Raw genomic sequence first — 25,060 nt, 5'->3', positions numbered from 1 at the left:
GGGGGGATAAAAAAACTTCTGTGTTCTTTAGGAATGAGGTACTAATCACATGAAATTATTTCTACTCTGGGTGTTTTTAACCACTTTTCTATATTGGTGCTTACTTACTCTTTAGGACATAAGAATAAGGTTCCTTTCCTACATCCTGTTTTACTCACCTGTCCAGAGACTTTCTTGCATCTGTCAGGTAAATGTTCCCGTTCTGGATCCAGATACCCGTAAGTATATGGCTTTTGACACACTGATACGTGCGCTACTCCTTGCATGGGCTTTCCATAGGTGTACCTAACCCAGAAAAGCATGAGGAATCAGAGAGGGGCAGGTCCAGCTGTGATCCAGGCCCTCCTCCCCTAAACACTTTTCCTTTCTTTCGCATGCCCATCTCTGAAAGCGCTTTGACAGTCCCACCTTTCTCCAGCTCTCATTCACATCTCTGCTTTACTCAAAGCTTTAGAGTATTGCCTTTGCACAATAAATACCACCCAAAGGACAACAGTGTCTTTCTTTTTCCTTACTCCTACTTCCCATGGGATTCAATACTGTGCTCTGCACAAAGTAGACTCTAAACCAATAATGCCAGCTGAGAAAGCAGAGGCAAGTAAGCACAAAAATGCAGTTAGATAATGTGTCCCTGGGATTTCCCTGATGGTTCAATGGTTAAGACTTCACTTTCCCATGCAGAGGATGCGGGTTAAATCCCTGGTCCAGGAACTAAGATCCCACATGCTTCATGGCCAAAAAACTAAAACATAAAATAGAAGCAATATTGTAACAAATGTCAATAAAGACTTTTTAAAAAATGGTCCACATAAGAAACAATTTTTTAAAAATGTGTGTTTTTGCAGAACTTGTGACTCTGAGCCACATAAAACATCACAAGATTTAACCACTACCTCCACAATCCTCTCCTCATAACACTCGATCACAACATCTCCCAATATAGCTTTCATCCTCAATGGATCCAGAGCTTGATTCTTACCTACAACAAACTTTCACTAAGAAAGAGTCTTCTGCCACTGATAACTGTTTGGGTTCCACCACTTCCACTTTAAACTTAGGCAGCACTGGAAAGAGTGGAAAGAGAGACGGAAAATGAAGAGGAAGAAAGTTTGACTACACAGGTAGTGAACAGAGGGATATAAAACCGTGATAATAATTATCTAATTAAATTGCTCAATCACATTCAACTCTTTGCAGCCCCGTGGACTGTAGATTTCTCTGTCCTTGGAATTTTCCAGGCAAGAATATGCTGGAGTGGGGTGCCATTTCCTACTTCAGGAGATCTTCCTGATCCAGAGATGGAACCCAGGACTCCTGTATTGGTAGGAGGATTCTTTACAACTAGGGCCACCTGGGAAGCCCAGCTAATTAAATTAATGGGGCATTATTAAGGTAAAATCCTCCCAAAGTTATTGATTTAGCACCAAAATGAATAAATAATCCCCTTTTTTTTTTAAAGTAAGAATTAGATTTATTTAAAAAGAAACACATACCACAGACAGAGTGTGAGCCATCTCAGAAGGGGAGAGGCATGAAAATATGGGATGGTTAGTTTGTATGGGCTAGGTAATTTCATAGGCTGGGCTTCCCTGGTGGCTCAGCAGTAAAGCATCCACCTACCAATGCAGGAGATACTGGTTTGATCCCTTGGTCAGGAGGATCCCCTGGAGAAAGAAATGGCAACCCACTCCAGTATTCTTACCTGGGAAATCCCACCGACAGAGGAGCCTGGAGGGCTACAGTCCATGGAGTCACCAAATAGTTGGACATGACTTAGCAACTAAACAACAGCAAAAATTTCATAGGCTAATGAGAAGGAAGAGTAATCCAACTATTTTGGGGAAGAGATGGAGATTTGCAGGCTGGTTCACAGCCCACTTTCTTATCTCTGATGGTCAGCCTGGGAACTGTCATGGCGCTAGTGGGTGTGTCACTTAGCTTATGCTAATGTGTTACAATGAGTGTATCTTGTTGTTGTTGTTCAGTCACCAAGTCGTGTCTGACTCTTTGCAGCCCCATGGACTGCAGTATGCCAGGCTTCCCTGTCCCTCATCATCTCCCAGAGTTTGCCCAAGTTCATGTCCATTGGATTGGTGATGAGGCTCCACTGGAAGTAAACTCTTCTGCCATCTTTGACCTAGTTCCATAGTAAGTTTCACTTGACCTTTGCTGGTTTTTACACAAGATCATGTCCAACACTCGGACCTACTAATTCTCCCACCTACCATATTCTTCCACACTGAAGGTCCCGAAGGTCTTGCCATCAGCCACGGCCACACTGTAGGTGCCCAGCGTTGCCTCTGGTGCCAACTGGAAGGACAGGTCTACGATGCCTTGCTTGGGCACCACGTTCAGCCACTGTGCAATCCTATTGTTATTTGGATCCTGTGCCCAAGAAAAAGAAATCTCATGACATGCTTGCCTCTTTGATTCCCACCCTGCACTGCAGAAAGCAGGTAAAGAAGCAAAAAGCGGGTAAAGAATCCCACTCGCTGTTCATAGCCCCTGTGGTCTGCATCCAGGAAGAAAAGAAACCTCTGTGGATTCAAATAGTTAGACTAGGTTCTTTAAAATGTTATCCAGTTTCAGAATGTTATCCAGGATAACACTGTTTATGTAAGATGTTCTTTACAAAGAATGCTAATTCTTGGTCCCTTAAGACAGGTAACTCTGAAAGACTGACTGTAAGATACCTGAAAGAGAGCTAATTTGATGGAAAAATGGAGGGGGTATTGTGGGGAATTCTTGCCTCTTAACACTTCTCACAGGTATCCTTGTCATGTTCAGTGGCTGTCTGTGATATTAGCCATCCCAAAGACTAAGAGGAGTACAGAACCAAGCTCTGCTGGACTGACACAGCACAGAGAAGTCGCAGGAATCAGAATAGGGAGGTTCGTCACTATAAAGGTTGCTGTCCTTATTTACAGAGGTTGAGGGGCGGGGTGGGCAGAGGCAGGAGAACATGCACAGCTTAGGTGGAATCGGGGCACTTGGGGCCAGTGCAAAGTCTCAGGCTCTGGGCCAAGATCCCACGGTTGTTACTGGCTTTGGGGCTTAGCACCAACCACCTTCTCCATAGAGGACAGCAAAAAAGAAAGAAACTTCTACTTACCTGCAGTTCCACAATGGAGTACTGAAAAGGAAAACCAGATAATAAGGGTTAAAGCAGAGCTAGCAATAAGGGTAGGCTTGCTGAAAGCAAAAAGTTCACAAAGGCTTCTCTCTTTCTCTGTTGCTTACCCCTTCCTTTCTAAATGGCTCTTTCGTGCCTTGGTAAGAGTAACAACAGGGCAAAGGCTTATTGGTTAGGAGAGGAGAAAGAAGAGCTTTCCTGAAGGGATTGCCAGTCTCCAAAAACTTTGAAGAAATGGAACTTCTGACCCTCAGCATCCTTCAACGCTCTGTGACTGAGTTTTTTCACAACAAGTCCTAAAAGAAAGTATTAGTATCTGGTAATGGTGGTGGTTGTTCAGTCACTAACTTGTGTCGGACTCTGTGACCCCATGGACTGCAGCACATGAGGCTCCCTCATCCTTCACTGTCTCCTGGAGTTTGCTCAAATTCATGTCCATCAAATCATGGCGATGCTATCCACCATCTCATTCTCTGGAGACTCCCTCATATTTGAACCTCTTCTTGGGAGCCAACTATCTCCTAGCCTCCTCCTCTACTTTCTGAACACCAGTGGGCAAGAATCTTACTTTCAAGCAATGCAAAATAATATATTTTTTTAAAATGTTTGAAATAGCTCAATCAAAGGATCATGTGTCATTTCCTCAAGTAAATGGACACAAAAACCACTAGGTTTAATTGGAGAATAAGTCCTTGTGCTAGGTGTCAAAGTGTCACCTCAAATTACTCGTTAATTAAAAAAAAAAAAAGGACACACCTTAACACTGGAGAAATTAGTCTGCCATCACCCTAACTAAGTAATCAAACTCACTATCATTAATAATGGGACAAGCTGACATTATGTACCTCCTGAAGAGATATATTTGAGGTTCCCAACATTATCTATCTTTTTAACCAAATATTTTAACCAAAAGTTTAGTTTAAACCTAATTAAGACTTCAGAACTGCCTTCAGAAGATAAAAGAACAAGTTATATTACACAGTAAGAAATAATCAGGCAAATCAAGACTGTTGGATATTCCATAAGACAACTATGCTGCTATGCTAAGTTGCTTCAGTTGTATTCGACTCTGTGAGATGCTATGGACCATAGCCCGCCAGGCTCCTCTGTCCATGGGATTCTCCAGGCAAGAATACTGGAGTGGGTAGCCATTCCCTTCTCCAGGGGATCTTCCCAACCCAGGAATCAACCTGCATCTCTTTTGCCTACTACATTGACAGGTGGGGTTTTTTTGTTTGTTTTTTTTTTAACCACTAGCGTCACCTGGGAAGCCCTGCCACCTAGGCTTCCTCAAAAGTAAACATCATATTCCATAATGGGAACATTCTATAAGTCATCTAGCTGACATCATCGCTCTCTCTCTCAAAAAAGTCAAACTAATAAGAAAATAAGGGGGATTAGTTTAGAATATGAGAACATTTTTAAATGTAACAACCAAATATAATGCATGAATCTGATCAGAGCTTAGTTTGGAAAAAAAAAATGTGTTAGTTGGAAAACAGAAATTAATATTATATGAAAAATATTAAATAATTTTTGTTAATTTCCTCAGGTGTTATAATAATATTTTCTTTAAGATATTCTTTTTAAAAGATACAGGCACCTAAAGAAAGCAAACATTAACAGACATAAAAGGAGAAATTAACAGTAACACAATGATAGTGGGGGACTTTAACACCCCATGTACATCAGAGGACAAGGCATTCAGAGAGAAACTCAGTAAGTAAACAATGGCCTTTGGCAATTTATTAGGCCAAATGAACATTCTATATAATATAGAGTATTTCATCCCAAACCAGAATATTCATTCTTTTCAAGTGCAAATGGAATATTGTAACATGATAGACACATGATGGAATACAAAAAGAGTCAATAAACTTAAGAAAACCGAAATCATATCAAGAATCTTTTTCAACCATAACACTATGAGACTAAAAATCAACTACAAAAAAAAAAAAAAACATCGAGTCTAACCAATATGTTACTAAACAATTGAACTGAAACCATAAAATTCTAGAAGAAAATATAAGCAGTAAACTCTTTGACATTGGTCTTGGTAATATTTTATTGGAGATGTCTCCTCGGGTAAGGGGAACACAAGCAAAATTTTTTAAATGGGACTACTCATCGCAAGGAAAAAACATTGTCTTCTATTTCTTTAATTTCGTATCTATATAAGATGAGTGTTGTTTAGTGACTAAGTCATGTCCAACTCTTTCGCAACCCCATGGACTATAGCCTGCCTGGCTCTTCGGTCCATGGGATTTTCCAGGCAAGAATACTGGAGTGGGTTGCCACTCCCTCCTCCAAAGGATCTTCCTGACCCAGGCATCAAACCTGTGACTCCTACATAGCAGGCAGGTTCTCATATGAGATGACAGATGTTCACTAGACTTACTATGGTCATTGTTTCATGGTGTATATAAGTCAGATCATTATGCTGTACACCTTAAGCTTATACATTGCTGTATGTCAATTACATCTCAATAAGACTGGAAGGAAAAAAGTTATCTCAGTAACAGCTCTTTTCTTGGTGAACCCAGCCTTCAGCTCAAAAGAATCCACATGCCCAAGTGGTACATTTGGGGCTGGGGGATATTGTGGGGGGACATTCTGCCCCTCTTCCTAAAGGGAAAAATAGGACATGCACAAACCTGGCTATATACATGATAAGAAGGCAAGTGTCACCGAGATTACTGCCATTGCTATAAATCCTAGGGGGTAAAAAAAACAGTTCCTTCGAGAACAAAATCATTTTTTTAAAGAGTCAAGAAGCAGCTTTGGACACCAGTAAGTGTTCAACCAGAAAGGTAGCATTTTCATTGGAAGCTACCTGAAGTTTCTGAATAACTAGGTAAGCAACAAAGCTAGATACAATCAGTTACTAGCATGTATACTTTTGTTGCTTGAGGATGAAATATTGAACTCTGTAAACTCCCAGTTTTTGTCACTCCCCTTCTTTTTTTTTTTTTTTTTTAAAGTTATTTGGCTGTGCCATGTCTTAGTTACAGCATGTGGGAATCTTTAGCTATAGCATGTGGGATCTATAACTACAGCATTCAAACTCTTAATTGCCACATGCAGGATCTAGTTCCCTGACCAGGGATTGAACCTGGGCCCCCCTGCATTGGAACTGTGAAGTCTTAGCCGCTGAACCACCAGGGGAGTCCTACCACTCCATTTCTTAGTAAAACATTTTTAGTTAATTGCAATGTTTCATTTGGAGTTCCAAATTCAGTGTTTCAAGATTTTCAGGGCTCCAAGTTACAACTTGGAGTGGGGGCTGACTAGAGAAAAGGTATGTGGAGAAAAGAGTAATTTGACAACAGAAAGAGAGCATAGAAGTACAGAAATCAGAGTACTTGTAATTCAGCACAATTTGAACAGAGGCAAGACAATGTAAGAGGGGTAGCTAATGAGATCAACATCCAGGGGGAAGTACAGTCTAAAATAACTCTCGCTGTGGCCACACTTTGACCCTTTCGTCTAGATGGTGATGGACAGGGAAGCCTGGCATTCTGCAGTCCACGGGGTTGCAAAGAGTCAGACACAACTAATCAACTGAACTGAACTGACCCTCATCCCAGCTCTAGAATAAAAACTTCCAAGGTGCTCAGTGGTAAAGAATCCACACCAAACAGAATATTGGGATTCATCCTTGTGTCGGGAAGATCCCCTGGAGAAGGAAATGGCAACCCACTCCAGTATTCTTGCCTAGGGAATCCCATGGACAGAGGAGCCTGGTGGGCTACAGTCCATGGGATCACAAAGAGTCGGACATGACTGAACGACTAAACAACAGCTTAATATTATACCAAAGTGATAAGGAAAGAATACAGGCGATAGGAAGGAGAAACTAAAAAACCAATTCTTAATCAGGAAAGAAAGTAGTGGTTGGAGGAGGCTACTGATCAACAATAAACTTATAGCTTCCCTGTACATCAGGAAAGGAAACAGCAGCCTGGGAACATGGAGATGGAAATATAAGCAATGCTTTCTCCATGACTATCTTTAAAATTTTCATTTGAACACATGGGCTGTGACTGAAGGAGAAAGAAGGCAGCTGGGGGTGTCTGAGAGGTATTGGGTTGGGCCAAAAGTTCGTAACGAACTTTTGGGCCAACCCAGTATTTCAAACACTTGTAGAAATGACACAAGTGCTAAGTTCAGAGCAAACCAAATCATATGACTTGTGATTCTAGTGATCCAATTGTTCGAGGAAAATTTAAGTATTCGCCAAATGTTACCGCATTTTTACCTTTGGCACAGAACGTTGCCTTAAGAAAATTGTCTATGCTATAAATTACCTTGCCTCATAGTCAAAAAGAAGAAGAAGAAGAAAAAAAAAAAAGATCCTTATTTCTTCCTTTTGTTAAAAGTATTCGTGAATTACTTCTTAGTATTTGAACTGCAGAGCCACTAGGTGTCACTCCTGGAGGGAACGTCTTGACGTTTGAAAAAGCTCTTAACAGAGGCAAATGGAACCATCTCTTAAGAATGTTAACCTAATTGATGCTTTCAGATGTCAAACCTGAGAGCAAGATGCTGCTGCCTGCTTTCAGGCAGATGGGGGCTAGGAGATTTGGACTAGCTCCCTGACTGTAGAACCCACAAGTGTTCTGCTTCTAAAGGGCCTCCTCCCCTGGAAAGAGTCTCTCCTCCCTCATGCTCCAGTCTGCCCTCACGCGTTCCCTTGCCAGGTCCTTCTTCCCAGTGAAACTCTTACCTGGTCGTTCACTGGAACAAAGGTGCTGGTGAGGGTGACGATACGGAAATGCACTAGAAGGAAAAGGGCGTCATTAGCAAAAGAGATTCCCCACCCCCCTACCTCAGAATCTTTCTTTTTTCCACCTTTTTGCTTCCTCATACATACTTCTGAGTCAGCAAAATCCTACCAGGTTTTACTTTTGAAATAAAACCGAGTCTGAGAGACAGCTAACGCCCCAACAGTCACAGCTCCTGACTTTGAAAGTTCAGGATGGAATCTGCTTCAAAGAAGAGGGAGCAAATATAAATCCTAGGGCTTGGGCCAAATGCCCTTGATTGTTTTCTGATTCTTACACAGGCAGCTTGCTATGAGACCAAGCAATCCAGTTACACCCGCCAAATTCCTTTCCAGGAGAAATCTGTATTTTGTTTTACTTATTTACTGGGAATTTTTTGGCCATGCAGTGGGTCTTGTAGGATCTTAGTTCTCCAGCCAGGGATTGAACCTGGACCCACAGTAGTGAGAATGCGGAGTCTTAACCACTAGACTGCCAGGGAATTCCCTGTATTTTGTTTTACACACACACGCACAGTAGCAGCTCCACCCACTACTCTTTTGCTTGTACAGCACTGTCTGCATGCAGCACCTATAACCCTTTATCCCTCCAGGCTTCCTCCATCCCTCCATCTCTTTCCTTGGTCCATGGGGCTACCACCAATCCGCAAAGCCCCTCTAAGAATGTGTGAAGATACTCCCTGGCTTTTGTCTCATCCCACCTGTATGCCTCTTACCTTCCTGCCCTGGGCTGTAGATAGGTTTGTCAGTTTGTATAAAGATGCCATTCTGCTGCCTCTGAATCAGAACCTTTTTCTTCTCCTCAAAGTAGACATTATGTCCAACTCCTCTCACCCGGACGGTGGCTACTTCTTCTGTGCCACCAGAAGGAAGTGGTACCTGGCCAAGACAGGGGAGAGCTCTGGAGAGGAGCAGGAGACTGGGGGTGTGGTGGGGGAAGGACTGAACCAGCTAGTCTTAACCCAAGAGAGAGAGAGTAAAAGGAAAGGAATGAGTTGATGGAAGTGGCAAGGTTGAAGTCATGAAAAAGTTGCCAGAAGTCTGATATTAAAATTCCAAGTAAAAATCTTAATTTATCTACTTAAATAATTGTAATATTTAGTGGAACTCTATGTAACTTTGTTCTGTACTTTCCAAGTCACCTGTAAATGTGTTATCATACATTTCTGTAATTTAAAAAAAAATTTTTTTTAAAGAAAGAAAAAAAAGTTTCCAGAGAATAATATCAGAAGTATGGCCAGGAATTGAAGTTGATGAGAGATGAGTTTAGAAGCCATGGCAAAACGTAAGATAACAAAAAACATACTTAAAGACAAATTATAGTGCATCCATGGAGGAGAATAGGAAAACTGAGGATGAGAGTTGGGCTAGGCCTGTACTTACCAAAAAGGACGAGCAGTGTAAGTGTCTCGTCTTTAGTCCAAACTGTTGCAGCAATGTGTGAGTCTTGCCCTTGGTCTCCAGAGTAACAGTGAATTTTACATTGTTGTACCCAGGACTCAGATCCAAGCAAACCCTCTGAGTAGAGGGGAACTTAAGATGGGCTGGCAATGCCACCAGATAGTTTCTACTAAAGAAAGAGAAAAAGTGTTGGTCACTAACTGTCTCTCTGGCTCTTTGCAACCCCATGACTGTAGCCCACCAGGCTCCTCTGTCCATGGGATTCTCCAGGCAAGAATACTGGAGTGGGTAGCCATGCCCTTCTCCAGGGGATCCTCCCGACCCAGGGATCGTATGTAGGTTTCCTGCATTGCAGGTGGATTCTTTACCATCTAAGCTATCAGAACTACACTTCTACTAAAGAAGCAAAAGGATTTCAGGGGAGCAATGACTCATCTATTCAATGAAAAATTAATTAATCCCTCTCCTGAGTATTCAGCATGTAGCAATGAATTAAAGAGCCAAAGCACCTGCCATTATGACCCTTATTTTCTATAAGGGAGAAGGAGAAAAATAACAAATAACTCAGCCTTATACTCACACCCTTCCCCCCACCCCCCTACCATAGGCCACCATGGAGAACCTAGGCCCAGGGTACCAAGGAGGAAGTAAGTTCCATTTGGGATCTGCAAGCAGATCAAACCAGTCAATCCTAAAGGAAGTCAATCCTAAAAGAAATCAATCCAGAATATTCATTGGAAGGACTGATGCTGAAGCTGAAGCTCCAATATTTTGGCCACCTGATGCGAAGAGCCAACCCAATGGAAAAGACCCTGATGTTGGGAAAGATTGAGGGCAGGAAGAGAAGGAGAGGTTGAGATGGTTGGATGGCATCACCAACTCAACAGACATGAGTTTGAGCAAGCTCCAGGAGATGGTGAAGGACAGGGAAGCCTGGAGTGCTGCAGTCCATGGGGTCACAAAGAGTTGGACATGACTGAGTGACTCACACTTTCCCTTTTCAGACATAAAGAAAGAGCAACAAGAACTGAACAACCAGAACAACAGAGATCAGGGCAGTGGGAGGCTACTATATTTTGATATTATCATATTTTTTAAAGTTTCTTCTTGGCATCTTAGCTTTTCTCTCTGGGTAAAGGAGAAATAAAACCAAAGAAAGAAAAAGATGAAAGGGCATTAAAATAAACAAAAAGTTATCTCCTGCCCCACTGTAGTTGTCTTAGAAAGATGGACGAAGACTCTACCTGCCCTAAATCAACCATGACACACCAAGCACTTACGGGAGAAATTGTCCTGCCGAGGCTGGCAACAGGGCTAATATTCCTAGAAGGAGCTGAGCCCACATCTTTGTGGGTGACAGAGTCCTCAGGAGCAGGAGCCAGAGGTTGGCTCACCCCCTGTAGCATATATATGCTACCCCCCAGGTAGGATGTGGAGCAATGAGGATGCCACAGCCAATCATCTTTTGGGGCCTCAGGCAGAGGTGGTATACCAGGGTAGGGCTTCTATTCACGTCTTAAAATTTATTTCTCCCTGAAACATTCATACTGGCTCAGCCAGTTTCAAAAACCTGTTTAGGGGAAAAACCAGGGTTGATGTATTCACAGCAGTAAACCTCTCAGAACACATTTGAGGTCCTTCCCTTTCCTTCTGATTTCTTTCCAAATTCCCATTCACATTTGATCTTTTTTTTTCCTCTTCTTATTATTCTATTAAGACGTATTTGGAATCACAGGAGCAGTATCAATTCAAAGCAGTAGGCGTTTACCTAATGGTGGATTTTTTTTTTAATATTATTCACAACTATCATGACTGTATGAAAACAGGAAACTATATCCACCATAGAGAAAATATAAACTGGACAATCTTTCAGAGAGCAATTTCACAATACTGGTCAAGAGCCTCACTGCTTTGCATATTCTTTGACTCAATGACTCTTATTCTCGGAACATATTTTTATGGGAAACTAGAGCAGACATGTATGCAGAAAATATATCCACTGAGTTTCTTCCCAGTGCTCTTTACAATGGCAAGACTTGAAAGCCACCTAAAGTATAAATTAGTTAGGATACTTTCTAACACCAGTGACCAACCTGAATCAAGCCTACTTAAACAAAAAAGAGTTTTTAATAACTGGGGAGAATAACACATAAAAAAAAGGGTTTTCCTGGTGGTTCAGATGGTAAAGAATCTGCCTGCAATGCGGGGGACACAGGTTCAATCCTGGGATTGAGAATATTCCTGGGAGAAGGAAATGGCTACCCACACCAGTATTCTTGCCTGGAAAAACCCATGGACAGAGTAGCCTGGCAAGCTATGGTCCATTGGGTCACCAAGAGTTAGACATGACTGAGTAGCTCACACTTTTCAGACATAAAGAAAGAATGAGAACTTCCCTGGTGGTCAAATGGCTAAGACTCCATGCTCCCAATGCACAGGGCCAGGTTCAATCTCTGCTCAGGGAACTAGATCCCAGATGCAGTAACTAAAGATCCTGCAAGCAGTAGTTCAGTTCAGTTCAGTTCAGTTTAGTCACTCAGTCGTGTCTAACTCTGTGACCCCATAGACTGCAGCACGTCAGGCCTCTGCTGCTGCTCCTGCTGCTAAGTCGCTTCAGTCGTGTCCAACTCTGTGCAACCCCATAGACAGCAGCCCACCAGGCTCCCCTGTCCCTGGGATTCTCCAGGCAAGAATACTGGAGTGGGTTGCCATTTCCTCCTTCAATGCATGAAAGTGAAAAGTGAAAGTGAAGTTGCTCAGTCATGTGCGACCTCTATCCATCACCAACTCCCAGAGTTTACTCAAATTCGTGTCCACTGAGTCAGAGATGCCATCCAACCATCTCATCCTCTGTTGTCTCCTTCTCCTCCTGCCTTCAATCTTTCCCAGCATCAGGGTCTTTTCAAATGAATCAGTTCTTCGCATCAGGTGGCCAAAGTATGGGAGTTTCAGCTTTAGCGTCAGTCCTTCCAATGAATATTCAGAACTGATCTCCTTTAGGATGGACTTGTTGGATCTCCTTGCAGTCCAAGGGACTCTCAAGAGTCTTCTCCAATGCCACAGTTCAAAAGCATCAATTCTTCAGCTCTCAACTTTCTTTATAGTCCAACCTGCAAGCAGTAACAAAGATCAAACATCCTGAGCAACTAAGACCCAGAAAAATAAACAAATAAAAATATTTTTAAAAAGAAAGAAAGAACTGAACCAGAGAAACTCTGAAAACTTTATGGCCTGGGATTGGAGCCTCGATGCTGCCAGGATTCATTTCCTGCACCCCCAATTTTTCCATCTTATTTGCTCATCTCCTGCCACACAGAGGATTTCCTTTAAGTGATGAGGAAGATGGCAACTGCACGTCCTCAATCCATATTCCTTCAGCTCTAGGATTTCAGTGGACAAAAATTTTCATCTAAGTTATATAAATTTCTAAAGAAAGATTTTGTTCCTTGAGTTTCACACACTCACTTCTGAATCAACTATTGTAGCCAGGATACTATGATAGGGCTTCCCAAGTGGCACTAATAGTAAAGAATATGCCTGCAATGCAGGAGACGTAGGTTCAGTATCTGGGTCAGGAAGGTCCCCTGGAGAAGGGGATGGCTACCCACCCAAGTATTCTTACCTGGAGAATTCCATGGACAGAGGAGCCTGGTGGGCTACAGTCCATGGGGTTGCAAAAGAGTCAGACACAACTGAACTTACTTACTTGCTTACTTATACCATGATAGGGAGTTCTTGGGTCATTCTGAGACCAGCATTATGGCTTACTGTGATTGACAGCCCCATCGAACCACATGGACTTTGAGACGAGAAACCCTCTAAAGAAAGAAGAGGGTTGGGGTAAAGATGCTGGGGGAAAAAATATGAAGTCTATTATAATGCCCAATAATATGAGTTTGGTTGAAAACATTGCCATAGTAATATAAATTAATACAGTTCAGCTATTTAAAATAATGCTTTTGTGACAAAGAGAATCATTTGTAATACTAATTGAAGGGGTGGAGGGAAGAAATAACAAGACAATTAATTTTTAGAAATTTCCACTTCCTCTATGGTTGCAAAAATGCCAGTGATGAGAAGCAAAACAAACTGCAAGATCACAGCTTCTCTTGAACCAAAAAGTTGAATCAGAGAGCTGAGTCAAAGTTAGGTCAACTAAACAGCTGGAAACCTAAGGAGGCGCAGTTCCTCCAGAGCAAAGATGGGATGTTTCATCTGTGTCAGTACATGGGAAGTACTGGAGCCATCATAGAAGCAGTAAGAATAATACAGCTAAACGTTTTTATTTTCATTTTATGTATTTATTTATTTTTGGCTGCACTGGGCCTTCATTGCTGTGCATGTGATCTGGTCTAGTTCTAGTGATCGGGAGCCATTCTTTGGTGCAGTGCCTGGCTTCTCATGGCTTTGCCCTCCCTTGCTGCAGAGCATGGTCTCCAAAACATGAGGGCTTCAGTAGTTGGGGCATCCGGATTTAGTATGTCTGCAGCATGTGGAATCTTCCTGGACCAGAAACTGAACCCATGTCCCCTACACTGGCAGCCAGATTCTGGACCAGCTGAAGTTTTATAATGAACTTTCCCTAGTAGCTCAGTTGGTAAATAATCCTTCTGCAATTCAGGAGACCCTGGTTTGATTCCTAGGTCGGGAAGATCTGCTGGAGAAGGGATAGGCTACTCACTCCAGTATTCTTGGGCTTCCCTTGTGGCTCAGCTGGTAAAGAATCTGTGTGCAATGCAGGAGACCTGGGTTCAATCCCTGGGTTGGGCAGATCCCCTGGAGAAGGAAAAGGCTACCCACTCCAGTATTCTGGCCTGGAGAATTCCATGGATTGTGTAGTCCATGGGGTCGCAGAGAGTCGGACACAACTTAGTGACTTTTCACTCACTCACTCACTCACATTAACTATTAAAGGCCTATGTGGGCTTGAGTGCCATCTCCCTGATCACAGAACATGGCAAGAGTGAACATTGACATTTTAGAAATCAGAGAACTAAAATGGACTGGAATGGGTGAATTTAACTCAGATGACCATTATATCTACTACTTTGGGCAAGAATCCCTTAGAAGAAATGCAGTAGCCATCATAGTCAATAAAAGAGTCTGAAATGTAGTACATGGATGCAATCTCAAAAACAACAGAATGATCTCTGTTCATTTCCAAGGTAAACCATTCAATATCACGGTGATCCAAGCCTATGCCCCAACCAGTAACGCTGAAGAAGCTGAAGTTGAATGGTTCTATGAAGCCCTACAAGACCTTTTAGAACCCCAAAAAGATGTCCTTTTCATTATAGGGGACTGGAATGCAAAAGTAGGAAGTCAAGAAACACCTGGAGTAACAGGCAAATTTGGCCTTGGAGTACAGAATGAAGCAGAGCAAAGGCTAATAGAGTTTTGCCAAGAGAACATACTGGTCATAGCAAACACCCTCTTCCAACAACACAAGAGAAGACTCTACACATGGACATCACCAGATGGTCAAAACTAAAATCAGACTGATTATATTCTTTGCAGCCAAAGATGGAGAAACTCTATACAGTCAGCAAAAACAAGACCAGGAGCTGACTGTGGCTCAGATCATGAACTCCTTATTGCCAAATTCAGACTTAAATTGAAGAAAGTAGGGAAAACCACTAGACCATTCAGGTATGATCTAAATCAAATCCCTTACAATTATATAGTGGAAGTGAGGAATAGATTCAAGGGATTAGATCTGATAGACAGAGTGCCTGAAGAACTATGGATGGAGGTTTGTGACACTGTACAGGTGGCAGGGATCAAGACCATCCCCAAGAAAAAGAAATGCAAAAGGGCAAAATAGTTGTCTGAGGAGGTCTTACAAATAGCTGTGAAAAGAAGAGAAGTGAAAGGCAAAAGAGAAAAGGAAAGATATACCCCTTTGAATGCAGAGTTCCAAAGAATAGCAAGGAGAAATAAGAAAGCCTTCTTCAGTGATCAGTGCAAAGAAATAGAGGAAAACAATAGAATGGGAAAGACTAGATATCTCTTCAAGAAAATTAGATACCAAGGGAGCATTTTAAGCAAAAATGGGTACAATAAAGGACAAAAATTGTATGAACCTAACGGAAGCAAAAGATGTTAAGATGTGGCAAGAATACACACAAGAACTACACAAAAAAAATCTTCATGACCCAGATAACCACGATGGTGTGATCACTCACGTAGAGCCAGACATCCTGGAATGCGAAGTCCAGTGGGCCTTAGGAAGCATCACTATGAATAAAGCTAGTGGAGGTGATGGAATTCCAGTTGAGCTATTTCAAATCCTAAAAGATGATGCTGTGAAAGTGCTGCACTCAATATGTCAGCAAATTTGGAAAACTCAGCAGTGGCCACAGGACTGGAAAAGGTCAGTTTTCGTTCCAATCCCAAAGAAAGGCAATGCCAAAGAATGCTCAAACTACCACACAATTGCACTGATCTCACACGCTAGTAAAGTAATGCTCAAAATTCTCCAAGCCAGGCTTCAACAGTACATGAATCATGAACTTCCAGATGTTCAAGCTGGATTTAGAAAGGCCGAGGAACCAGAGATCAAATTGCCAACATCCGTTAGATCATCAAAAAAGCAAGAGAGTTCCAGAAAAGCATCTACTTCTGCTTTATTGACTATGCCAAAGCCTTTGACTGTGTGGATCATAATAAACTGTGGAAAATTCTGAAAGAGATGGGAATACCAGACCACCTGACCTGCCTCTTGAGAAACCTATATGCAGGTCAGGAAGCAACAGTTAGAATTGGACATGGAACAAAAGATTCATTCCAAATCAGGAAAGGAGTACGTCAAGGCTGTATATTGTCACCCTGCTTACGCTGGGCTGGACGAAGCACAACCTGGAATCAAGATTACCGGGAGAAATATCAATAACCTCGGATATGCAGATGATAACACCACCCTTATGGCAAAAAACGAAGAACTAAAGAGCCTCTTGATGAAAGTGAAAGAGGAGAGTGAAAAAGTTGGCTTAAAATTCAGCATTCAGAAAATTAAAATCATGGCATCTGGTCCCATCACTTCACAGCAAATAGATGGAGAAACAGTGGAAACAGTGACAGACTTTATTTTGGAGGGCTCCAAAATCACTGCAGATGGTGACTACAGCCATGAAGTTAAGAGATGCTTGCTTCTTGGAAGAAAAGCTATAACCAACCTAGACAGCATATTGAAAAGCAGAGACATTACTTTGCCAACAAAGGTCCATTTAGGTAAAGCTATCGTTTTTCCAGTAGTCATGTACAGATGTGAGAGTTGGATTATAAAGAAAGCTGAGCACTGAAGAATTGCTGCTTTTGAACTGTGGTGTTGGAGAAGACTCTTGAGAGTCCCTTGGACTGCAAGGAGATCCAACAAGTCCATCCTAAAGGAAATCAGTCCTGAATATTCATTGGAAGGACTGATGTTGAAGCTGAAACTCCCATACTTTGGCCACCTGATGCAAAGAACTGACTCATTTGAAAAGACCCTGATGTTGGGAAAGACTGAATCGGGGAGGAGAAGGGGATGAAAGAGGACGAGATGGTTGGATGGCATCACCGACTCAATGGACATGAGTTTGAATAAACTCTGGGAATTGGTGATAGACAGGGAAGCCTGGCGTGCTGCAGTCCATGGGTCCCAAAGAGTCAGGCACGACTAAGCGACTGAACTGAACTGAACTGTGGGCTTGAGTAACTCCCAAGAAAATTCTCTGTGTGCCAAAGAAGGAAGGGAACTTGTATTTACTCACAGATTCTTTCCCAAGACTTTGACCAGGTGCTCACAAGAAACACTAAGTGAGGATGACAGAGTAAAGTAAGGCTCACTGAGTAGTATAGGCATAGAGGACAACATTATCTATCTCCGCCTGAAAGGGCCAGCTCCCCTTACTCCTCTCTCAAAAGTCTTAAGCCTCTGAGGAGGAACAGCAAAACCCCACTGTTTCCAACAGAAGGAATAAGGGGGAAAAAATCTATCCTGGGGAGGGAAAAGAAACAGTCCTCAGTGGAGAGTTCTGTGCCAGTGTTTTCATTCATTATGCATGTATGTATATATGTATTTTATTCATTTTTGGCTGCACTGGGTCTTCATTGCTGCATGTGGGTTTTCTCTAGTTGTGGCAAGCAAGGGCTTATTGTGGTGACTTCTCTCGTTGCAGAGCTCATGTTCCAGGGCACCCAGGCTTCAGTAGTCGTGGCACACAGGCCCAGTTGCTCTGAGGCACATAGCATGTTACTTTCCAGATCAGGGATCAAATGCTGCTTGCCCCTGCATTGGCAAGCAGATTCTTAACCACTGGACCACCAGGAAAGTCCTGCCAGTGCTTTCAGAGATCTCCTAAAACCAAGGGAGGGGCAAGAAAATCCTTCCCACACAAGACCTGCCACAGACAGAAAGCAGAGGTAGGCAGGAATGCTGAGAAACCTCATTGTCCAGGGCCCGGGTATATAAAAGCTATCTAAGCACCAAGTAATGAGTAGTAGCATCTGCCACTGGCAGAGGAGCAAGAACCAGGAGAGAAACTACTTCTGTATAAGCCTACAAGGTATATAAAGAATGTTGAGAATTGAGGGTGGAGAACAAACATTGAGAAATCTTTCCATCATTTCAGACCCCACCCTAAGCCTAAGACACCATAAGAGGAATTTGAAAATTATGGTGCTCTAGAAGTAATCTTGGCAATAGCAAAACCTAATTCCACCTCACCTTTTAACTAGATGGTTCCATCCACCAAGCTAAACTGCCTGGGAAGAGGCACAAATAGTATTTACGTAAATCTCTCCTATTCTACACAAGATGTCTGGCATTCAATCAAGAGTTATATGATCTGGACTTCCTTGATGGTCCAGGAGTTAATACTCTGTGCTCCTAATGCACAGGACCTAGGTTCCATCCTTGCTCAGGGAACTAAATTCCACATACCACAACCAAGACCTGGCCAACTAAGACCTGGTCAAACAAATAAATAAAAATAATAAATATTTTTAAAAATTATACTATCTATCAAAAGAAGAAGAACAAAGAAGACAAACCCCCTGCCTTCTCAATACAAAACAATTGACAGAACCAGGTTCAGAGGTGATCTGCGTGTTAGTAATATCAAAGAGGGAAGTTAAAATGGCTAGGAGAAATTTCATAAAAGATCTAATGATAAGGACCTCCTGGTGGTCCAGTGGCTAGGACTCTGAGCTCCCAACACAAGAGAACTGGGTTCGATCACTAGTCAGGGGACTGTATCCCACGTGCCGCACTAAGGTCCAGTGCAGCCAAAAAAATAAGTAATTTTTAAAGAGATGTAATGATAAAGGTGGACAGCATCTATGAACAGATAGGGGATTCTAAAAGAAAGACATAAGTGATAAAAGATAAAAATACTGAAAATAAAAACTATGGTATTAGAGATGAGCAACTCCTCTTAAAGGCTCATTAGTAAACCTGACAGAGCTGAGGAAATAATAAATCAATTTCTACTCTTGAAATGAGTCAATAGGAATTACCCAAACTGAAACATCAAGAAAAAAAGAGGACAAACAAATTGAACAGAGTATCCAAGCGCTGTGGGACAATATCAAATCGTTTAATGTACATGTTATTAGAATCCTAGGGGAAGAGAAAAAAAACAAGCGAAGAAATGTTTGAAGGGATAACAGATGAGTTTTCCAAATAATTAAAAGCATCAAATACTAAATCCAAGAATCACAGCAAGATAAATGCCAAAATAAAACACACCTAACCCATCATGTTCAAACTTCTCTAAACTAGAGATAAATAGGGAGTCCTGGAGGTGGCCAAAGCGGAGGAAAAAAAAAAAAAAAATATATATATATATATATATTGCATATTAAAAAAACAAAGGTCAGAATTACAGCAAACTCTTCTTGAAAAACATAATTATCCAGAAGACAATGGACTGACATCTTCAAAGCATCAAAAGAAGGGAGAAGGGGTGGGGATTCTGTACTCAGCAAATGTATCTTTAAATAAGGAAGGGGGAAAAGAGGTTTTTTCCAGACAAACAAAAGCTGAGAGAATTTATTGCCAGAAGATGTATTCTACAAACAACATTAAAGGGAGTCCTTAATTAAGGCAGAAGAAATAAAACAGGAGTTGACAAACTGGCCTGCTGTTCATATCCAGCCTTTCACAGGTTTTCCAAATAAAGTTTTATTGGAACACAGTAATATTCATTTGCTTACATATTATCAGTGGCTATTTTGTGCTGTAGTAGGTCTAAAGGATTATTAAGAGACTATGTGGCATGCAAAGCCTGTATTATTTATACCTCATCATTTACAGAAAAACTGTGCTGACTCCTAGAATAAGATCTCATACAGAAACTGCACAAATAAATGCAGATCTCTGGATATGGTATCAAAATATAAAAGGCATATAGATCAATTTAAATCACTCTAAAAGACAAATGACTGCCAAAAGCAAAAAATAATTCATTCTGAGCTGTAATATAGGAGTAAGGTACTTTATAACATGTCAAAACAAAGAGACTGAAAATGAATAAATGAAGAGGACTTCCCTGGTGACACAGTGGATGAGAAACTGCCTGCCAGTGTAGGGGACACGGGTTCAGTCCCCTGTCCAGGAAGATCCCACATGCCTCAGAGCAACTAAGCCTGTGTGACAACCACTGAACACTACTGCATGCCAGGGACTGTACCCCACGGCAGGAGAAGCCGCAATAAGAAGCCTTTGCACCACAGCAGAGAGGAGCCCGCCCTCCCCAAAACTACAGAAAGCCTTGCCTAGCAACAAAGACCCAGCACAGCTGAAAATGAATAAATAAATAATGAAGAAAGAAACTTTGTAGAATCTGCTTATCATAATCCCTCTGGTATGTATCTCTTCCTTCTTTCCTCCTCCTTTGAATTTTCTGATTCTAAATTTTTCTCCACTTCTTCCCTTTGTAAGATGTCAGAGCCCACCACTATCCACGTCTACTTCTCTCTCCTTTTCTAAAATCCCAGAAATACACCTTCATTCTCTTCAGCCAATGATCTTTTACTCTGGCCCTTTGATTTTAGTAGATAAAATTCATTAACTGTGGGATTTTGTTGAACATCTTCTAATCCTGTGGATCTAAAAGAAAAATGAGAATGGAGGTGGGTAAGAAGTAAGAATGATTTAGCTGCATATCCAGTAAAATATTGACTGTGCAATGAAAACATAGTAATGCCTAGGCTAGGGAGGGGTGCTGATCTACACAACAAGTATATTTTGTTTGCTTGTTTTTGGCCATGCAGCATGTGGCATCTTAGTCTTCCAATCAAGCCTGCAACCCCTGCATTGGGAGGCAAAATTTTAACCACTGGACTGCCAGAGAAGTCCCTACATTACATGTATTGAACCTGGACACAGTGACAGATTGCATTTTCCTGGGCTCCAAAATCACTGCAGACAGTGACTGCAGCCACAAAATTAAAAGACATTTGCTTCTGGGAAGAAAAGCTATGACAAATCTAGACAGTGTATTCAAAAGCAGAGACATGACTTTGCTGACAAAGGTCCTTATGGTCAAAGCCGTGGTTTTTCCAGTAGTCATGTACAGATGTGAGAGGTGGACCATAAAGAAGGCTGATCACTGAAGAATTGATGCTTTAAATTGTGGTGCTGGAGAAAACTCTTGAGAGTCTCTTGGACAGCAAGGAGGTCAAATCAGTCAATCCTAAAGGAAATCAATCCTGAATATTCATTGGAAGGACTGATGCTGAAGCTGAAGCGCCAACACTTTGGCCATCTGATGCGAAGAGCCAACTCATTGGAAAACACCCTGATGCTGGGAAAGATTGAGGGCAGGAAGAGAAAGGGACGACAAAGGATGAATGGTTGGATGGCATCACCGACTCAATGGACAGGAGTTTGAGCAAATTCTGGGAGATAGTGAAGGACAGGGAAGCCTGGCATGCTGCAGTCCATGGGGTCACAAAGAGTTGGACACGACTTAGTGACTAAAAGACAAGTACTCAGTACAGCTAAGGAAAAAATTTGTTCTGGTGTGTAGGGAATTTTTTAAATTTATGTTCTCCCAGCATTCCCAATTCTTTTCTATATATTTTATATTTTATCCCACACCCTTCTGCTCCAGAATGTTCCTTTCTCATTTTCAGGTTATTTCCACTTTTTCACATATATTCTTTGATCTTCCATCTGCTAACATTTTCTTTGAAAATTTCGTTGTCCAAATGTGACCAGCTTTCTTTGCTTGCTAGTCTCCTAGGATACATGTTGGTACTATGGTATTCTCAGCAAGCTAGGTTTCTGCTCTCCTCATTTGAGAAGAAGAATGAAGACAGGGGTGTGTTTCTGTCCCACTCTTAGTCTGCTGAGCTGAGACTACCTCTGGAGAGCAGGGACTAACTAAATTTAAGTCCTGCTTTTGGGGAAAAACCAGGGAGGAACTGCCCGGGGCTGGGCCACTCCTTGCTTGCTTCTGTGTCTCCTCCACCCTTCTTGACTAATTATAAGCTCACTTCTTTTCTTTTCCAAATCCATTCTAGCAAAGGATGTAATGTGTCAAAGTTCAGATATGAATGCATCAGGGCAAATGTGGTTCCCACGCAACCTCACCCAAGCTTCGACAGTACCTGAACTAACATTTAGTTTCCTGAAGTAAGACATGAAAAAAAAACTGAACGTGCCTATTACAAGAGGCAAAGGAGAAACAGAGACATCACATGCTCAGATTATACATAGGAGAAGGATTTTTTTCCAATAAATATCTATTGATCACTGTTATAGGATGAATTGCGCTCTCTCTAAATTTGTATGCTGAAGCCCTATCCCCAGTCAATACCTCAGAGTGTGACTATGTTTGGAGATAGGGTCCAGTCTGCCAGCTGAACCTAAAGATTTTGGACATGTTTCCACAATCATATAAGCCAACTGTAAATCATGTTTGTGTGTGTGTGTGTGAATTTGATTTATATATAAAAGACATCTTCAGCATGTTAAACATAATAGGGAAAGTATTCGAAGACCTTTTCTTTGACTTCGAAGAAAATATTTCATAACATAACGTACACATGAAAAGTCGAATAATGAATGAAAAAAGTACTAAAGAAATGCCTTGTGGGGCTTCTCTGGTGGTCCAGTGGTTAAGAATCTGTGCTTCCACTGCAGGGGGCTCCCTCTCCATCCCTGGAATGATTTAATATCTAAAGCATGCTACTGATAATACTTGTTTAGAAGACAAATCTGTGGGCTGGGTTAGAGTTGAAAGGAAAAGGTCAAAGGAATACAGCATGTGACTGAGAAGTTTCAGGGAACCTCTTTCATACAGGTTCTCATTGGACGTTTATGGTCTTTAATTTTTTTTATATGTAATTTTATTTATTTATTTATTTATTGTTTGCTATGCTGGCTCTTCATTGCTGCTCGGGCTTTTCTCCAGTTGCTTCTCTCTAGTGGGCTTCTCACTGCGGTGGCTTCTCTTGTGTGGAGCATAGGCCTGGATGCTCTGTGTGATGAAGGGTCTTCCTGGATCAGGGAAGACTGGCAGGTGGATTCTTAGCCACTGAGCCACCGGAGAAGCCCTATCACTCTTACTTTTTAACTTTAAATCCTTTACCAAAGCCAAAAAGAAAGAACATCTTCCATTTTGAAAGACAGGAACTTCCTCTTCAGTCATAACCATATTATTTTGTCTATGAGGCACTGATTTATCTATATTAAGCCACTCTTTTTGAACGTGATTTGGGAGAGGGGGAAGGAGAGAAAGGAGGAATAAAACAGATGTAAGTGCTTCCAGTAAAGCATAACCTTCCTTCTGGAGGCGCAGACTATAAGAGATTGATATGAGAATAGAACAAAAGTTTTCCTAGAAAGTCAGCAATGCTGGGCACATAGGAAGCATTCAATATGTTATTGTTGACTGCTTCAGTGAACCAATAGCACCGATACACTTCACAGCAAGATACTGGACACTCGACACCAGCCACCACTATTTTATTACTGGGGTTATGTATTAATAATATGTGAGCCCCAGGGAAGAACAGGCTGTAACCTCAGGCCACTTAAAACAGTGTCTTGCTGTGGGAGGTATTTAATAAATATGAAAGAGGGAAAAAAAAATGAGAGCAAATTAAGGTAATTTCAGCAAAAATCATACAGTAAGACCCTCCAAAAATTTGTCCTTGCATAAATGCGACCAAAAAAGCCTGGCACAAATGGTAACGATGTATCCAAGGAACATTTAGTAAAGAAAAAGAGCCAAACCTAGTAACAGCAATGAACTTTGCAGCATTTTAACGTATCTTAATCCCACTCCCCAGTTCTGTGGCAGCCTTAAAAATAAAGCCTGCGTTTCTAATACTGTGCGTGACTGCGTGCTAAGTCACAGTCGTGTCGGATTCTTTGCGACCCTATGGACCTTAGCCCGCCAGGCTCCTCTGACCGTGGGATTCTCCAGGCAAGAATACTGGCATGGGTTGCCATGCCCTCCTCCAGAGTATCTTCCTCACCCAGGGATGGATGGTGTCTCTTAAGTCTCCTGCCTTGGCAGGAGGGTTCTTTACCACTAGCGCCATTTGTGGGTGGGGGAGCAGAAGAGATCTTATTCCCAAAGAAACGTCATTATTTGATCTATTTGCTAGGGGTTCCCTGGAAGACCACTGGCAAGGCTCTTTAACTTCACACAAACTTGCCCAGAGCTAACCACCTTGGGGACCGAGGGAAGAGCATTTGCTGAATGTTTCAACATCACAGCTGCCTGAAATGTTGATACACACAATAGACTAACCACAAAGCTTAAAAAGTAAAGCTGAGGAATGAGGTATCCATAGGGGCTTTGAAAAAGCCTGACATTGAAAAATTCTTTGGAATTATTTTTAAAAACCACAGAACAAACAAATAACATGTTTAAGAAGCACCAAAATGATAAACCTCAAGGAGGCAGCAGAATCTACTTTGCAGAGCTGCCCCGTAGTATTATTTGAGACCTTTAGTTTTCAGTAAAAAATTTATGAGAAATAAGTAAGTATCATTTATACACAGGGGGAAAAAATCAATAGAAATAGTCATTGAGGAAGTCCAGATGTTGTACTTACTAGGTAAAAACTTTGTGTTAGTTATTTTGTTTTTAATTGGAGAATAATTGCTTTACAATGTTGTGTTGGTTTATACTGTACAACACTGTAAATCAGCTGTAAGTATACGTGTGTCCCCTCCCACTGGAGCCTCCCTCCCACACCCCCAATTATTTTAAATGTGATCAAATCACATCTAAAGAACTAACGAAAGTATGGGAATGATGTCTCATCAAATAGAGAATATCAATAAAGAGAAAGTTTGGGGAACTTCTCTGACTGTCCAGTAGTTAAGACTCTGTGGATTCTGATGCAGGGAGCATGGGTTTGATCACCTGGTTGGGGAACTAAGATCCCATATGGTGCAGGGTTGCAGCCACAATGAAAAAAGAGAGAAGAGAGAGAAAAAATTTTTAAAGGATCTAGATAGAGATTTTGATGTTGAAAAACATATATTCTACCCTGGGAAATGTTTTACATGCCCCCTTTTTTTGCTTTTGCTAAATTGCTTCAGTCGTGTCCAACTCTTTTCAACACTATGCACTGTAGCCCACCAGGCTCCTGTGTCCATGGGATTCTCCAGGCAAGAATACTGGAGTGGGTTGCCATGACTTCCTCAAGGCGGGTCTTCCTGACGCAGGGATCAAACCAGCATCTCTCATATCTCCTGCATTGGCAGGAGGGTTCTTTACCGCTAGTGCCACCTG

The 25,060-nt window shown here is 41.7% G+C and overlaps 1 protein-coding gene across 2 annotated transcripts in view; it reads right to left on the bottom strand.

The window, feature by feature from the left end:
- A2ML1 (alpha-2-macroglobulin like 1) overlaps positions 1–10,724 on the bottom strand; it is a 48,593-nt gene extending 37,869 nt beyond the window's left edge. Inside the window, exons 1-8 of one of the 2 annotated variants that reach the window (XM_006069772.4) lie at positions 10,598–10,724; positions 9,300–9,486; positions 8,633–8,795; positions 7,860–7,912; positions 3,113–3,133; positions 2,226–2,385; positions 980–1,064; positions 159–285 (exon numbers count right to left, since the gene is read on the bottom strand). In XM_006069772.4, the coding sequence (XP_006069834.4) occupies positions 159–285; positions 980–1,064; positions 2,226–2,385; positions 3,113–3,133; positions 7,860–7,912; positions 8,633–8,795; positions 9,300–9,486; positions 10,598–10,662 (861 nt within the window). In that variant the 5' untranslated portion in view covers positions 10,663–10,724. The remainder of the gene's footprint in view (positions 1–158; positions 286–979; positions 1,065–2,225; positions 2,386–3,112; positions 3,134–7,859; positions 7,913–8,632; positions 8,796–9,299; positions 9,487–10,597) is intronic. The other variant, XM_006069773.4, reaches the window with a different exon arrangement.
- Between the last annotated feature and the right edge of the window lie 14,336 nt (positions 10,725–25,060).

Source organism: Bubalus bubalis, chromosome 4, assembly GCF_019923935.1.
Source record: "Bubalus bubalis isolate 160015118507 breed Murrah chromosome 4, NDDB_SH_1, whole genome shotgun sequence".
Lineage (NCBI taxonomy): Eukaryota > Metazoa > Chordata > Mammalia > Artiodactyla > Bovidae > Bubalus > Bubalus bubalis.
Note: the sequence above shows the minus strand (reverse complement) of the source record. Positions and strands in the feature narration are given on the sequence as shown.